The sequence below is a fragment of the Chelonoidis abingdonii genome, chromosome 15, assembly GCF_003597395.2.
Source record: "Chelonoidis abingdonii isolate Lonesome George chromosome 15, CheloAbing_2.0, whole genome shotgun sequence".
NCBI lineage: Eukaryota > Metazoa > Chordata > Testudines > Testudinidae > Chelonoidis > Chelonoidis abingdonii.
This window is the reverse complement of record NC_133783.1, coordinates 1,272,075-1,289,630: the sequence shown is the minus strand read 5'-3', so window position 1 is coordinate 1,289,630 and position 17,556 is coordinate 1,272,075. Positions and strand designations below refer to the sequence as shown.

The window sequence follows — 17,556 nt, the reverse complement described above, 5'->3', positions numbered from 1 at the left end:
TGTCAGATATTAGGACCATGCATGGAGGTATAGCTGTTCTGCTGACTCATCTGGCAGTTAGGCCAGATGGATTTCACTACCTCCTACTCAAAAGGATAAAAAAAGCTAGCAAACCTAAGGGCTGGTCTACACTAATGTTGTAAGTCAATTTAAGTTACGCTACTTCAATTACGTAACTGAAGTCGCCATAGCTTAGGTTGACTTACAGCTGTGTCTATACTGCGCTATGTCAATGGGAGATGTCTCATCGACTTAGCATGTCTTCACTAGAATCACTAAATCAACACTGCTGCATCGATCACAGCAGTATGGATTTATCCAATATTGTAGACATGGCCTAATATGGGAACAGCTAGAAAATTAAATGAGAGGTCCTAGAGGAAAACCATAAAAATAGCAAGCCCAGGAAGAAGCTCCGGCAGCTATTGTTTCCCACCTCTTCCTTGCTTATCAGTTATCTCCTACCACAAAGTTCATGCTAACAGACTCACACTATTCTTTCCCAGCCAAAAAAAAACAACAACACTTTCCTTTCCTCCCCCACTTCTGCATATTGCTAAGTGCTTCCAGAAGCTTAAACATCTGGTCTCTTTCCATGAAAAGACTCAGTCTTCTTACATTTTTGTCATATTCCTGGTCAAACAACACCACTTTTCCACTGTCATTGACATCAACAAATGCAATGTCAGTTGCGTACTTGCAACTTTCTCCTAAAAACATCTTCTCTCTCACCACCTACTTCCCTTCAACACAAGATTTGTTGATCATTCAAAGACAACATCTGCCACAATCTCCCTCTTTCCCATCAAATTCTCTCTTCCAGGTCCATCATTACCACCTAGAACTTGCACTTAGGATAAGTTTTCATGACAAATTTTGCCAGCACAGCTATGTTGGCCAGGGGTGTGATGAGGTACAATTTGTGAGGTGCTGTGCCAGCAAAAGCCCTGTGCAGATGCTGTTATAATGGCAAAATTGCACATTTGTTAGTATAGCTTATTCTGCTTGGGAGGAGGGAAGAAAGTGCAGACTGAAATAAGCTTGTGAGGGGGTAGACCAGGCCCTGAGGCCCCTTGCTGGAGGTCTTGCACCCCTGCCACACCTTACCCCGGAAAAGGGCAGTGGAGAGGGTCCTCCAAGCTGCCTAGAGTGACACAATCAGAAAGGGGCCGCAGGAAGCAGCCAATCAGGACCCAGCAGGCTAGTATATGAGGAGTTGCAGAGCCAGCATGGGATCAGTTCCTTGCTAAAGCTAAAGGAGAGTGGATGGTGTGCCTGGCTGGCTGAGAGAGGTACAGGACCTCAGAGAGAGCAGTGCTTGGGGGTCTGCGCGGAGGGAGTACTTGAAGATGCTCCTGGCTGGCTGCTGGGACTCAACCAGGACAAGGCCCTGAGGTAAGGGTGAAGAACATACTGGGGAAAGAAGGGGCTGAGAGACAGTTATGACCAGGATACTTTAATAGGCCCTGCTGGACTGACTGAGGAACAAGCCGAGATATGAGGCTGCAGATAAAGAACTGTTACAGAGGGCACTGAGAGGCCCCTGTTGGATTTGTACCCCAGGAGGGGTTTGATATGATCTCACATACAGACTATGTATGACTCAGCCGGAGGGCTGGGTCACTGAAGACTCATCACAAAGCACAGAAAAAGTACAAGCACACACACTCAGCCAATGGGGCTATACTAGCAAAAATGCAGCTTTGTGAGTATAAACTGTATCCACCACATTAAGAGCACTTTCCTGGTAGAGTATAACAATATACCATATATACTCGTTCATAAGCTGACCCCCCAAGATGGATAGGTTAAAAAAGGGCAAAAACTGTATGACCCTTTCATAAGCCAATCCTATATTTCAGGGTTTGGCAAACTTTGGCTCCCGGCCCATCAGGGTAAGCCATTAGCAGGCTGGGACATTTTGTTTACCTAGAGCATTCGCTGGCACGGAGGCCCTCTGCTCCCAGCAGCCATGGTTCACCATTCCCAGCCAATGGGAGCTGCAGGAAGTAGTGGCCGGCATGTCCCTCAGCCCACACCACTTCCCATGGCTCCCATTGGCTGGGAAAGGCAAACTGAGATGAGAGGCTCCATGCCTGCGAATGCTCCAGGTAAACAAAACGTCCCAGCCCACTAGTGGCTTACCCTGACGGATTGGGAGCCAAAAAGTTTGTAAATCAGGAGTCGGCAATGACAATGTATTAGATATTCAATTCAATAGAGCTTAAATTCATCACATTTTGGTATAGACCCTCTGATAAGCCAATCCCCGCTCTTTGATGTGTCACTTTTCTACCAAAAAAATTTGGCTTATGAATGAGTATATACAATAGCTACACTGACAAAACCTTCCAAGTATAGATCTGGCTTTGCCCTCCATCTGCTCCAGCAACTCTATCACCTCCCACTCTCTTGGTCTTGTCTTCATACTCCTTAACACATCTCTCCCTGTTCTGGAGCTCTCCTAATACAAGCTTTATACCTTTTCCATCCTCAAAAAAGCCAACCCTGGTCCCCAAATACTTCTCCAACTACCTTCAGCTATAAACTCTTGAATTTGTTGTCTACAGTCATTTTAAGTTATTTGTATTACAGTAGCACCAAAAAGATCCCACCAAAATGGGGCTCCCATTGCATTAAGTGCTGTACAACCACACGGTCCTTGCACTGAAGAGATTATGGTCCAAGGAAACAAGGCAAGAAGGGGTGGGAGGGGAAACATAGGCAGAGAGATATGACTTGCACAAAGTCACACAGCAGTCAAATGGCAGAGCCTAGAGCTCCTGACTCTCAGACCAGTGCCCTCGTTCAGTGGGCCACACTATCTTAGTTTATGAATATACACGTTTAAATATAGAATTTTTAAAATGTTGATAAATCTTGTGTTTTTAATAGGATCCAAGATTAAGTATGTTGTGCTGTGAAGTATATTTGTCCTTGGCTATATACAAAAAAGCCTAGATTTTGGGTATAATCCCTGATATTCCTGTTTCGGTCAAGGTATTTTCAATTATAAAGTATTTCCCCCAAGTTTCTCTTTCACCTTTACCCTGGATCCCCTCCAATCCATGTTCTGCCCTCCTATTCTATGAAGCTACTCTTTCACCAAGATCTATATTGACCTTCACCTGGCCAAATTTCAGGGGTCATCCTACTCCTCATCTTCTGCTTGACATTTTATTCAACTGAGGCTTCTACGATAACATCTTCTCGTTTCTCCTCCTACTTCTTTGGCAGCCCTTTCAGTAGACCCTCCTTCTCATGTACCATCAATGAGAGTCCCATATGTCTCTTACTTTTCACTCTTCCACTTCTCTTTTTACACCCTTTCTTTGTGAGATCCTAGCTACTCTCATAGCTGCATTGCCCATCTCTACCTCAATTACTCAAATCTACCTTTTCACTCCTGACTTAACAGGAATGTACCAATATATGGGTTTGGCTAGATGAAGACATCTCTTGGGTCTCTTGCCAACAACTCAAGCTTAACTCTTCTCTTTCACTGCTCCCACCACCATTCTCCATTTCACTCCAGCCCATAAACTAGGAAACATGACTATTCTCCATTGCCTCACACATCTAACTGCTATTCAAGTCTTACCATTTCCTCCTCCAAAACATTGCCAAGAGGCTACAGTTTAAAAACTCATCCAGGCACTAACATTTCCCATCTTAATCTCTTGGGCTACAAAATATATTATTTAACATGGTCAATTACCACCCTGATGATGTATTTGCCCCTGACCACTTATTCCCCTTCCCATTTTTTTTCTTGTAAACTGTACAAGAAATAAATAGACCGTAGTTTCCTTTACTACATTTTGAGTTCTACTCGTAATCAACAATAAGTCTCAGAGGAAGTACCCAGTAATGGAATAGAGGTGCATGACCATGTTTTCCTAGTATACAGATATCAAATTTCTGCCTGCATCACCCTTGCCCACTACCAAAGGCCATAAGCTTATATCTTTTAAGTACCAAATTCACACAAACATATTTACCAAGATCTAACAGAATTTTCGCTCTAAGCTGGCCCAATCTGAAGTTAAGTTATAATTTTGGTAATTCATAAACCTAAGCAAGCAAAAACCAAATGAGAATTGCTTATTTTTTTAGCTGATTTATAAACTGAAAAATTTCAAATTTCTCACTGATAGTTTAATCAGAGCTTTTACAGTATGTTTCAATAAATATAGCAATGTTAATAGCCAAGAATGTTTTCGAATTTAGCAAAAACACTAAGAATACAAAATAAAATATGGGGTTGTGACCAACTAGAAACTGACAATTTACAGTAAGTGGAACTAAGAATCACTGAGTTTTGCGTGTGTGAAACAGTTAAATCTTTAGAACATTAGAGACTAAATCCTCATTTCAAAAATAATCTTGCAGATTAGATTTTTGATATTCATAGATTCCAAGACCAGACAGGACCACTGTGATCATCTAGTCTGACCCCGATATAATACAGGCCATTGAACTTTCCCAAAATAATTCCTCGAGTTTATCTTTTAGAAAAATATCTAATCTTGATTTAATAATTCACCATGGCCCCTAATGGTTAATTGCCATCACTGTTAAAAACTATGCTTCAATTGCAATCTTTACTTGTTTTCCTTCAACTTCCAGCCACTGGATGGAGCCCATTATTAAATATTTTTATTTCACAGGTAGGTACTTAAACTGTAATCAAATATCTTCTCTTTGTTAAGCTAAATAGACAGACTCAAGGCGCTTAATCACTATAAAGCATGCCTTCTAATTCTTTAATCATCCTCAATAGCTTTTCTGTGAACCCTTTAATTTATCAACCTCCTTTTTAAAATGTGTACACCACAACTGGACATAATATTCCAGCAACAGTCACACCAGTGCCAAATACAGAAATAAAATTCCCTTTTGTGCATTGCATTACTTCTTTTGGCCACAGCATCACACTGGGAGCTCATGTTCAGCTGATTATCCACAACAACCTCCACATCTGTTTACCAGGATAGAGTCCCTCATACTGCAAGTATTACCTATATTCTTTGTTCCTACATGTATACATTTAGTCATATTATAAATACACATTGTTTGCCTGAGTCCAGCTTACTTAGTGATCCCCATCCCTCTGTATCAGTGACCTGTCCTCTTCATTATTTACCATTCCCCCAATTTGGGTGTCATCTGCAAATTTTATCAGTAATGATTTTGTTTTCTTCCAGGTCTTTGGTATTTCCCCACTTTGAGCCACAATATTTTTAACATTTCAAGGCACTTGAACCACATTTTCAACTCTTTTTCCACACCGTGTGCTGTTGAAATTGACGATGTTGCAGAGGAAATGAAGATGGAGTTAGTGAAGCTTCAGTGTGACACCATGTTGAAGCAGAAGTATACAGATGTTGGAATTCCAGAATTCTACAGGTTTCTTTCACAAGAAAGATTTCCCATGTTATTCTCTGCTTCCACAAGGACAATGGCAATGTTTGGAAGTACATATATATGTGAACAGTTTTTCTCTTCCATGAAGATTAATAAATCTGTGTTAAGATCAAGGCTCACTGATGAACACTGGAAAGCAACACTGAGATAGGTTTGATATCCTGAGATGAAACCAAACATTGCTGCTCTGGTTGACGCAAAACGCTGCCAGCTAAGTGGCCAAAAATGAAATGACTGTCAAAATTAGCACTGATTTTTCACATTACAGTTAAAGAACTTAATAAAAAAGTTAATAAATTGACTTTGAATAGCATACTACATTTTAATACTGTGTTATATTACTCTTCATTTTTTCTCTGCCTACCTGCATGCGCTTCCCACCACCAAGCCGCCAAACAGCTGTTGGTGGTGCGTAGCACTTTCGGGGGAGGGAGCGGGGGGGAGCAGGAGGAGGAGTGGGGAGCCGTGTGCTCAGGGGATGAAATGAAGAGATGGGGCAGGGGCGGGGCCTCATGGAAGGGGTGGGGGCAGGGCCAGAGGCAGCAAGAGGGGGGTGTTAGTGATGTGGCCCTCAGGCGGCCCCCATGGTCATTTGAGTTCGAGACTCCTGGTTTAAGGGCTTCTTTATATGGCCCCACAGTGCTGCGCTACCGCTCCCCTATGTGGATGCTGCTGATGCAAACTAAAAAGTATTGTGTTAACAAAGTCCTCTTTCAAATGCAAGACTTTTTAGTTTGCACCAGCAGCATCCACATTAGTAATTCACACCCCTGTAGTCCAAACTTTGGGGCCATGCAGACAAGCCATAAAATCTAACTTGTGATAAGCCCTTTTCACCGTACATAAGAATGTAATTGTTTTTCAAATTAAGGGTTTTTAAACTTCAACTGGGATTTTGAGCTTATGACTGCTGGTAGCATTTATTTTGTTTTAAGAAAAGCCAGCATGAAAACCCGGAAGTTATAAAACAACACATGGTCTGTTTAACAATCATAAACATGTTTAATTTGTTAATAAACTTAAACCAGTATTTAAAAACGTGTTTGCACTCTGTCAGAACTTAGACTGTGTATCATATCTGAATCCAATTCCTTATGCCCATCATCAAAAGTAACTTAAGGCACGAACAAGGATCCACCGTCCCTGTCTATCCGGGGCCATTCTTTGCATGTTCTTTATGTTGCTAAGTCCCATAAGTTTCCCCTCTCATAGTAGTTTTCGGAGGGATTCTTTCCAACAGCTCCTTTTAAGTGTTCCTCCAACTGCTGTAGCTCATAATCTTATATAATCATTTAATTGTGTTCTGTTATGATTAATCTGTGTAATCAATATGTGATTAATAGATTTAAGTTGTAGGTATAAATGTAGGAATATGTAAATAATATTATAGGATAGAGGAGCAAAAAGCATGTTATGGATAAGAGTATGTTAGGTATGTAAGTTAGGCCTTGCTTTACACTTTTACAGCATAACCTGTCAAATTTTAGCTTAACCATATATGAGGCCTGAAAGAAGTTGACATACCTAGTTGACGCAGGAGTAAGCAAGTACCAGTAAAAGTTGCAAGATTATTGCAAAAGAGGTACTAACAACAGCACATAAAATTCTGAGAAATTAATTGCAGTGCGACTTCTTTTTTTTTTTTTTAAACTTACTAGTTTCTCAGTCTCATGGTCGAAGGGCTTCTCTACATGGCCCCACAGTGCTGTGCTACCACTCCCCTGTGTGGATGCTGCTGATGCAAACTGAAGAGTATTGTGTTAAAGTCTTCTTTCAAATGCAGGTGACATTTGGGAAAACATTCCACAGCGTGCCCCTCACTACCACAAGATGTCTGACTGAAACATCATGGGAAATTCTGCAATAACTTTAAGTCACCATGGGACTTGTTGACATAATTTCTCTTATCTTCATTAATGCCTAAGAAGGCAGTCTACGAAAAGATAGGCATACCAACATTTATGCAGTGTGGAAGTCCAGATAAGGAAAAAGGGGTTGGAATCTTCATGCATATAAAGAGTTATCAATGAGTGTAATATAGAATAAAAGTATGAAAAAGTAAGGAAGAATTCATAAGGAGGCCATCCACAAATGACCACCTGTTGAGCAATATTGACATCTCCAAGGGGACTATAGAGATGGATATATGAAATCATTGATGCTTGTGTGACAAGGCACCTCCTTTGTCTCACCAGACTTAGCACTTCCCCCTCTGGTGCCTGGCAGGGCTGGGGTAAATCAGCCCCACTCTGGGCAGTGTATGCCTTCCCACTTCTGTGCTCCTTTGGATATGTTTTCAGGGTAGGCCCCAGGGTCAGCCTGAGGGGTGATCCTTCACCAGACACAAAGGAAACTGTCTCAAAACATCAAAACATAAAGGCTATCTTTCCCTGCCTCCTCACTGAGGCAGAGTGTCCTCCGGTTGCTTACCCTGGGGTGTCAGTCCTTCCCCTAGCAGGCACTCAGATTTGGCTGTTCCCCTATGGGAAGGAGCACAGGCTCTCAGCCTAGAAAAGCTTGTTATCCTGCTGCCACTAGCCTGGCAATAGCTTGTTTCTCTCTTTCCCTTTTTGCTCTCCCCAGAGGAGGTGTTTATAAAAGCCTCTGGCAGCCCTTAATTGCATTCATGTGTCCCTAACTGACCTGAGAGAACCTCTTTTCAGTTTGTAGGAAAAAGGGCCTTTAACATTCTAGGGCTAACATATCAGCCTTCTAGGACCCTTTTGCAGCTGTCCAGCCTGACTTTGTTAGGCTAGATATCTTATAGGTTGTCTCTCGCTATGTATGTTTCAATAGCTGCAGCTCTGTTCATTGGCAATAAAGGAACGATTGATAACCCGTGAATGTTAATGTAGTCACTGCTACTGTTCCTTGTGCGCTCCTAGAGTCTCCAAACATAATGATATTTCTAAGGACATGTCTACACTTGCCATTTAAAGAAGAAAAAATCCATTTTTGCACAAAAACAGAGGGAGCGTCTACACTTGCCAATGAATTTTTGCAGTGAAACTCAAAAGTTTCACTGCAAAAAGAACACGACCTCCACGAGAGGCGAACAGCTCTTACTGGGGATGTTTTTGTGGTGATATACAAGTGAAGACACGTTCTTCCTGTTTACTGAGCTTTTAGCCTCCAGACAATATCCCACAGTGCCTAGAAGACCACTTTGGCCAGCAGCTCTGCTGCTCTGACACCAGGTAAACAGACATCCACCCCTCCCGCCATAAAGCAAAGGGAATTTTGAAACTCCCCTTTTTGTTTTCTTGGCAAGTGCTCACTTATCTGGCCAGGTGACAATGCCTACTCCACGGAGCAAACAATCCCTTGCTTGGAGCAATTCTGAGCTACTGGAGCTGATCCGTGTTTGGGGAGAGGAGGCTGTGAAGGGATGAAGATGCTCCACGATCACCTCCCCCTTCCCACAAGACCTATTGTCAAAATGGAGAGAGCTGCTCTGTGGGATAACTGCTCTCAGCTGCGATGGAAGTGCTGCAAATGAGAACACGATCTGACACTTGTGGAAGCGAGTACGCAAGCCAGAGCTTTTCTTTCACTGGTTCACTATCACCGGTGGAACTGACAGTGCAAAAACTCTGCCAGGGCAGGGTAGACGTAGCCTAATAGCTGTTCTGGCCTTCCTAATTCTGATACTGTAGCCCAGAGGTAGGCAACCTATGGCATGCGTGCCAAAGGCAGCATACAACCTGGTTTTCAGTGGCACTCATACTGCCCGGGTCCTGGCCATCAGTCCGGAGGGCTCTTTATTTTAATTTAGTTTTAAATGAAGTTTCTTAAACATCTAAAAAACCTTATTTACTTTACATACAATAGTTTAGTTATATATTATAGACTTATAGAAACAGATCTTCTAAAAACGTTAACATATTACTGGCACGTGAAACCTTAAATTAGAGTGAATAAATGAAGACTCAACACACCACTTCTGAAAGGTTGCCAACCCCTGCTATAGCCTTTTGGGAGTCAAACCTTTGGCATAGGTTACTATGGTTTAATGTCATCGGTAATATCAACCCATCAATATTATAAAGGCTACTTTGCCATGGGGCGCACCTAACATGACACTTAAAAAAAAAGAGGTCGCTGACAACCAGCAGAGTAGGTCCAGCAATGCCAACTGAAACATTTGGAATCAATACTGTTTCTACTGTCTTCAATGTAGCAGTTCCATACAGAGGCAGTTACAACACAACAGCATTTGGCACTTCATTTTCAAATACCACATGAGACTTGGCATATCTTATCAGTTAGCATCCACAGTGGTCTGCTGAGAACTAAATACTACCAACAGCTCCTTAGTGACATTAGTATCTTAAATCTAACCTGAGTAAGGGCACGTCTTCACTGGCAACATTAAAGCAAGCGGTTTGTGTAGTCGTGGCACAGCTCAAAATGGAGCTCTTAAAAACAAACACACCCACCTCCACAAGGGGCACAGCTCCCAGTGCTGGTACACTGTCTATACTGGCACGTTATAGCACTGAAACTTGCAGCGCTCAGGGGTGTGTTTTTTCACACCCATGAGTGAGACAGTTGCAGTGCTGTGAAGTGCCAGTGTAGACAAGCTCAGTGTAGATGTAGCTTACTTGACAAAATAGAAAGCTAGTGTTTAAGAGCTCTACATTGACTTTTAGATTAGACACCTATATTTCATTTTCAATTGCTTCACCTGAATGTTAGCACTAAATTTGGCTTTAAAAAGTGTTAGAATTTAAATGGTCAAAACTAGGTTTTAAAATTCACACTCCATTGCTAACAAGGAAAGTTCACACCTTTCGGTTCTTAACTGTTTCTATACAGCACAAACAGGACAGCATTGCTAAGACTTCAATTTCTCCAAATATATTTTCAAGTAGACAGACTAGTTTTGTTCGGGCCTCTCTCAACCTGCAAACTTCAGAATCCATAGATCACAAAATCATCTGCTTATTTTTGTGTGTTTTCTAGGATTGGATTTCTATTGTTCCTAGCCAGGTGTCTAACAAAGACAGCAGAAGTTCATGCCTACACACGTTTGCAAATCAGGCTTGAAAACTTCTTTATATAGTTCTTTTGTATATTCAACCTTTTACTGGCTTCTATTTGTGTTCCAGGATCGTCCCCCCATTCTTCACTGTCATACTATTGACTTTTGTATTGTGCACTGTGAAGCATAGTAGTTACTTGTTGCAACTTCTCTATTTCCACAGTTTTGTCAATAAAAGTCAGGTTTCATCAACAAAAGAGTGGAAGTGTACACAGTGTCCTTCATACCAGGAGGGGACTCATGGCCCTGCATACTTTGCATCATCACAACCCCCACAGTGGACTTCTCAATTCCAAACTGATTGGCAATTGACTGACTGACAGCAGTCTGGAGTTGCCAGATTCCACAGAGCTATCACCACATGCTTTTCCACCATTAGGACAGCTCTCTTTTTGGTGTCCTTGCACCACAGGACAGGGGGCATGCTCCACACAGAGTTCAAAGAAGATGACTTTGTGCATACGAAAGTACTGCAGCCACTGCTTGTCATCCCATGCTTGCATCACAAGCCGACCCCACTCAATGCTTTTTCCCCAAGCCCAGTAGCAACCGTATGCAGCTGCTCCATGAATGCCAACATCAGTCTTGAATTGTTTCTTTCCACGGTACACAGCAGGGCATGCACTATGATTTCCTGTTCAGATTCGCAGCTCATTAAATACTGCAGCATGAGCTGCATTATGTTCATACCACTTATCACAAGACTGGAGAGCCTTGAAGGATCCATGCTTTCAGGGAGAGATGATGGACGCAAAGTTTACAGGGGCGGTTGAAATACTATGCGAAACACAGTTGGAAGCCCTTGGAGTTATGGGACACGAAAAAACTGCATCATACAGCAGTAATTCTGCCCCCATGATGCACTGCAATCCATTCTCATAACTCCTAGCAGGAAAAGGTGGCAATTTGCACAGTGGGATAGCTACCCACAGCATAGTACTCTTTGTTGGTGCTAGAGCACCAACTGTGGACATGCTCCGCCAACAGAATGAGAGTTGTGTGAAAATGTACAAGCAATGTAATTACAGCAGTTTATGATCATCAACATAACTTAAATTGACTTAACTCTGTAGTGTAGACATGACCCATGTACAATAAAACAAGATTCTGTAGACCATATTGTACGGATATAAAATGAAAGCCATATTTATATGCTTGAAATTACTAGTTAAGTCAGATAAGAGTTAAATAGGGACAGTGTAAAGAAAAGCATTAAACTCTGATCAGTGTTATCATCACCACCTTAAAAGCAGTAAAAAACTCTAACATGACATATCTTGTTTACTTTTTGCTTTTAAAGTCATGTTGGACAGCAAAACTGGACTGGTCAATTTCACATCTTGGTTATCAATTATTTAGACTCAAAGAGGAAAAGTTAAAGGTTGGATAAGATATGAAATAGAAGGTGCAGACTGGTAAATTAAGGATGTGAGCTCTCCACAATTTTTTTCCTTTGTAGTCTAAATATTTACTAAGAATAATCTTGTTTTATTTATTTAACCATCTTTACTGTTCCCCTTCATTGAGTCCATCTGGCTTGTCAGAGTACAGACCACAGATAGGTTTCAGAGCAGTACCCGGGTTAGTCTGTATCAGCAAAAACAACAAGGAGTCCTTGCAGCACCTTAGAGAACAACAAATTTATTTGGGCATAAGCTTTCATGAGCTAAAACCCACTTCATCAGATGCATGGAGTGGAAAATACAAAGGCAGGTAAAAATACATAGCACATGAAAAGATGGGAGTTGCCTTACCAACTGGGGGGTCAGAGGTCCATCACTTCCATACAAATGGAAATGCATCTCTGACCATTACTAGTATCACAATGCTATCATTTAAAAAAAAAAAAAAAGGAGGGGGGGCGGGCTTGCCACAGAAAATGCCAGTGGCTTACTCACCAGAAGCCATTGACATTCCTTGGGAGGGAATTTAGACATGCACACAATCACATACATATACACACAAAAACAAAAAAGTATCAAAATGTCCATAATAAAGACGAAGGCATTTTACTGACTTTGTAATTACTACAGAAATTAGTGAAAATAACTAGTAGTCAAACTTAAGCAATGTAAATTATTAAATATAAACCTGCTCTGCTAACCATGTTGAGGGGTTGGTTTGTTCACTAGAGAGATTCAATTTCCACAACTAGCCAATGATCTTTGCTAAATGTTTTGGGTATTACTCTCTCATTATCACAAGTAACAGAAGTAATAAGCTGCAGACAACATAACAAACAAAAAAAATCTTTTGCTTCTGAATTGATTTGCCACCTGAAAAGTTTTATAAATGCCAAACTAATCTTAACTGACCATACTTTACATAAAAAGATTAAAACACAAATTTGCAATCTTGAGTATATAATATTACTTGTTTTCAAAATTAGATGAAATATTTCTTCTTTCTATGCAACTCCAAAATTGGTACCCAGACACTAGTAGCACTGATTTTAATAGAAGTATTTCATCTTCTCACACATCTACCTGCACTTTAGCACAATAGCACTGTGGAAGAGTGACATCAAAATGGTAATGGAAGTATGCGAACAACATACAGGTGGAAAAAAAACTTCAGTCTTTATAAAGTGCTTAAAGAAATATCTGAAAAATACACATTGGATTATTTTTGCAGCAGTTATGACATTTGGAAAAGTCATATCCAAGCAGTGATCTGAGTTGCTCATTAGCAATACAGTAGAACCTCAGAGTTACAAACTAACCAGTCAACCACACACCTCATTTGGAACCCAAGTATGCAATCACGCAGCAGCAGATGTAAAAAAGGCAAATACAGGACTGTGTTAAACGTAAAGTACTAAAAAAAGGAAAGCAGGATTTTTCTTCCACATAATAAAGTTTCAAAGTGCTATTAAGTAAATGTTCAGTTGTAAACTTTTGAAAGAACCATAACATTTTGTTCAGAGATACAAACATTTCAGAGCTACAAACAACCTCGATTCCCAAGGTGTTTGGCAACTCTGAGGTTCTACAGTACTGCATTGTCTAGACAATAGCAGCAAATGACTTATTTTATTACCAATTGATAATTGTGTGTTATAAGTCTACAAAAACAGCTTTGTTCGTTATTGTAAAGTAAGTATAAGACAGTAAGTTTTCCTGGGTAGATGAACACTCACTTTTCAGTGTCCCGATAGCTTTACGAGAAAACTAATGTTTGCAGTGTTGTTGTAGCCATGTTAGTTCCAGGATATGAGAGAGCCGAAGTGGGTGTGGTAATACCTTTTATAGAACCAAATTATCTTAGTGAAAGAGACAAGCTTTTGAGCTCCACAGAACAGACCTGAAGAAAAGCTTCACAGCTTTTCACTTCACGTACCTTTTCTCTCCCAAAAATAAAAGTGTCAGAATACTTACAACATGGTTTGGCCTTTTCCTGGGTGGAGCCAAAGTTATACTACAAGTTGGTTACTAAACCATGTTATACACCTAGTCTTAAATTTATGAAAAGATAGCACACATACTTCATGGGAGGAAAAAAGTGGTGTTTAACATTTCACACATGTACTCTCAAAAGCAAAGCCAAACAAGCCACTATGTGGAGACAGATTTGTACACACAGTTCAGTTAGAACAGGGTTTCAAGATATAATAAAACAGCAATGCATATTCATTTACAGAAACTCTTAAAATCTTGCGAGCAACTGCTGAAAGCTTTTGACCAATACAGTTCTATTCACAGCGCAATTACTTCTGCAACACAAAGATCATTTATCCTTCACTGTAATCAATCTGAGACCAGAGGCATTTCAGTGCAAGTTAGGGGTGCTGGAACAATGTGTCTAGTGGGGGTGCGAAGAGCCACTGAACCAAACTATAAACCCTGTATATGATGGAAACCACTTCAGCACCCCCAGTCCATTAGTTCCAGCACCTATGGTGCTAGTATTCCATAGTTCTATAAAGCTGAAAGGCTATTTCAATTACATCTCTATTAAGTAATGCACTTAAGCACATGGCTAACTTTAAGGATGCAAACAGCCCCACTGAAATCAAAGGGCCATTCATATACTTTAAAGGGCTTTAAAGAAATTAAGTTAACATTTGACTAAAACACTGCATATTTACATACAGGGTTAATGCAGTATCTTCAATACACATTTCACAATCCTCTGAAAGATGTAATTTATTTTAGATTCCAAGCACCTTAAAGCCAAGGTCTGTAGGAACTAGGTCTGTCATACTGATTAACACGGTTCTACCACTAGTGAGATTTTAAGGCAGTTGCATTAGCTCAACAGAACCTGACAGCTGAATAGCATCATGTTGTGAAAGAGTCACTGGTCTATACTCCTTAACTGGAGACAGGGTGACATCTGATATACTGCACATGGGGGTGGGTGGAAGGGAGGATGGGAGAGCCACCTTTGAATGATAATTAAACTCAGAGACTGTAACCTTAGACAGCTCTTCAGAAACTATGGGACTGATCAGTATGCCTATATATATATGCAGTGCTAGGAACAGCTAAGATACTGCGCAGAACCCTCAAACTCCCAGGCCTCTGGCAGAGGACCCGAGGTTGAGGAAGACACATACCACCCATAGGGGTGAGAGGGAACATTTTTTTATATATGATAGGGGTCACCAGTTCACTTCACAGTACAAGTCCATTTAAAAGAGGAAGGTCTTTAAGAAAAAACTAATTTTACAAAAAAAGAATTCACACTACTGCATGTTAAGCTGTAGATTTTAAATCTAGTCACTGTAGCTATTATCCATCTGTGACCCTGGCATAATAATGCATCAGGTCCACCCTGAGTGTTGAGGGTTTTAATTAATTTTATCCTCCTTAGCTTTAGGGATTGATCTAAACTGAGCTTTAAAACGTAGCAAATATTAAGACTGGATTATAACATTAATCTGTTATTGCAAGATTATGCAAGTTACTGCCATATTACTGTAGTTGCTCTTTCCCCACAATTAAATGTGTAGTATGGAGGAAAAAAAGGCTTAGCTCCAAATCAAACCTTAAAACAGTGAGTCCTGCCAACATTATACATCAAGCCGGATGTTACAACTGCCACAAATATATGCATCTACTTCTTCTCCTTCATCAGTTTCATATTGCCCAACATTTGCCCCACTTTACAGCAGTTTGACAGTCTCTGATTTTCCTGGAAATGCTTATCATAGCAGGCCAATGACAGATAGATCCCTCCACACATTCTAATTTGAGACTTCCATTTCAACCCAGATGCCCCCAGGCCTCCCATATTAGTGCAACACATTATTAAACACTGCAAAGATTTAGAGCAATTTCACTTTACTTTCCCAGCTAGTGACCAAGAGAAGGAGAGCACCAGAATGTAAAGAGGCATGTAGTTCGCCTTCATATTGGACAGGCTTTTAGTTTTGTTTCAACCAAACCCTGTTAAACCATACGTGAGAGTGTAATAGACAAGGTACCTCAGGGCAGTGTACTTGTCTGTAAACCATCCAGCACACTCATGTGCCACATAAATAATAAGCGCCCATAATATTGGTATATTTTTTGCAACATACAGATAATTGGCATCTGATTAAAAGACAGCACTTACATAGTTAAAGTTGTGGGGGAAGAGTTCCCAGTGGGAGGGATGTCAAACACCAAATGAACTGGTTATGGACTGGGGGGCGGGGGTGCGGCGGAAAAGGTGGTAAAATAGCGTTGTTCCCACCCAGAACCCGAGGAAAAGGGAGGGGAGGAAATGGGGAAACTGAGCCACCCCAAGCCCACACCATCGGGGAAGGCAATGAAACTAAGCCATCCCAAGTCTAGGCAGAGGCAATAAGTCAACGCACGCCTCAGAAAGCAGCCCGTTGCCCTAGTGGCCGCGCTGGGGGCGGCGGGGGCGAGCCACAGCAGCATCAACGCCTATGCACTACCTGAGAACTGGCATGGTTCCCTCCGCGCCCTCCTGGAAGGAGGATTCCCTACTCGCAGCAGCGGCCGCACACAACACCCCTGCAGCAGCAGCAACGCAGCAGCCACTTAGCTCCTCTCCTCAGCTCCCTCTATCTCTACTGAGCAGCCCTATGCAGCTTGGCCACTCACCCTGCCGGCAGCCCCGCCCACACACACACGCAGCGATTGGTTGACACCGAGCCGGGGCGTCACCCATGCGAGAAGAAGAGACTGAGGCGAGGGGGAGCGGTACTCGTCCATCGGCCGTGAGCAAGTTGAGGGTTCGCGCCGTGCCCCCATGAGGCGCACGAGACCAGGCAGTTACCGGGTGTGATCCGCCATCTTTACTGTGGGCAGACACACCCTCACGTAAACTGCCACCCACCTTTAAAAGCCACACCCAATACACCACGTTAAATGGGTTATTTTACAGCAATCTTTCTGCCCATATTAAAGATGGTCACGAAGTGTACGGGGTGGGGGGGAAGAGACCCTCGTCTATGTGACCCTCACAATTACTGTGCCTCCCTACACTCCCAGAGCCTGATCATCTTCCCTCAGTAAGGGTCCTGCCCTTACTTCCAAAAGCTGTTTATGCCCCACACTAGTGCCAAGCCTGAGTGTTCCAGAATCATGAGGCACGTCCATCCCACAACTCATCAGGGTGGCCTTAAAATAACCGGATGGCTTTTTTCCCCCCCCCCCAATACAGATTGGGTTATTTTAATTTAGTTGCTGGTTTTGAGCTTTTAAGATGCACTTAGGTCACAATATCCAGCTCTCCTCTGCAACGGTGACCACAAGAGACATTCATTTCTTTCACCAACAAGCAGGTAATCAAGAAGTGAAACATTCAGACAATTTCAGGATTGGGGGCTCTAAGAAACTACACCAAATACTGTAGGAGTTGGCAAGACCGATTTCCCTCTCCCCACCCCCAGGGCTGTCCTTTGGGTGCGGTGAATCGGTGCAACTGCCCTGGGCGCCATGCTTTGGGGGATCCTGCACTTCGATAAAATTGTGAGGAGGTGGGCAGGGAGGTGAGACAGGAGGGCAAATGGGGTGAGCAGGCAAATAGTGAGGCAAGCAGCAGGCAGCAGCGTGGACAGCAAGTTGTTCATATTTCTTATTCCAATCATAAATATTATAACATTTATCTGCCAATAATTCTGTAGTAGA

General features: G+C 41.9%; 1 protein-coding gene and 1 long non-coding RNA gene across 6 annotated transcripts in view; one reads left to right on the top strand and one right to left on the bottom strand.

Annotated features, from left to right (window-relative positions):
• The window catches only part of ADK (adenosine kinase), a 559,231-nt gene that overhangs the window by 519,341 nt on the left and 22,334 nt on the right, over positions 1 to 17,556 (bottom strand). Inside the window, exon 1 of one of the 4 annotated variants that reach the window (XM_075072784.1) lies at positions 16,359 to 16,507. The exons of 2 other annotated variants lie outside the window; for them this stretch is intronic. In XM_075072784.1, the coding sequence (XP_074928885.1) occupies positions 16,359 to 16,372 (14 nt within the window). In that variant the 5' untranslated portion in view covers positions 16,373 to 16,507. Of the gene's footprint in view, positions 1 to 16,358; positions 16,508 to 17,556 lie in introns of those variants that run through there. One more of the 4 variants, XM_032771351.2, reaches the window with a different exon arrangement.
• LOC142047821 (uncharacterized) lies at positions 1,258 to 7,280 on the top strand. Of its 2 annotated transcripts, none has more exons than XR_012657087.1 (3): positions 1,258 to 1,395; positions 5,322 to 5,477; positions 7,211 to 7,280. It is a non-coding gene; the product is annotated as an uncharacterized LOC142047821 (long non-coding RNA). The 2 variants fall into 2 exon arrangements; XR_012657086.1 differs by having other exon boundaries at positions 5,208 to 5,477.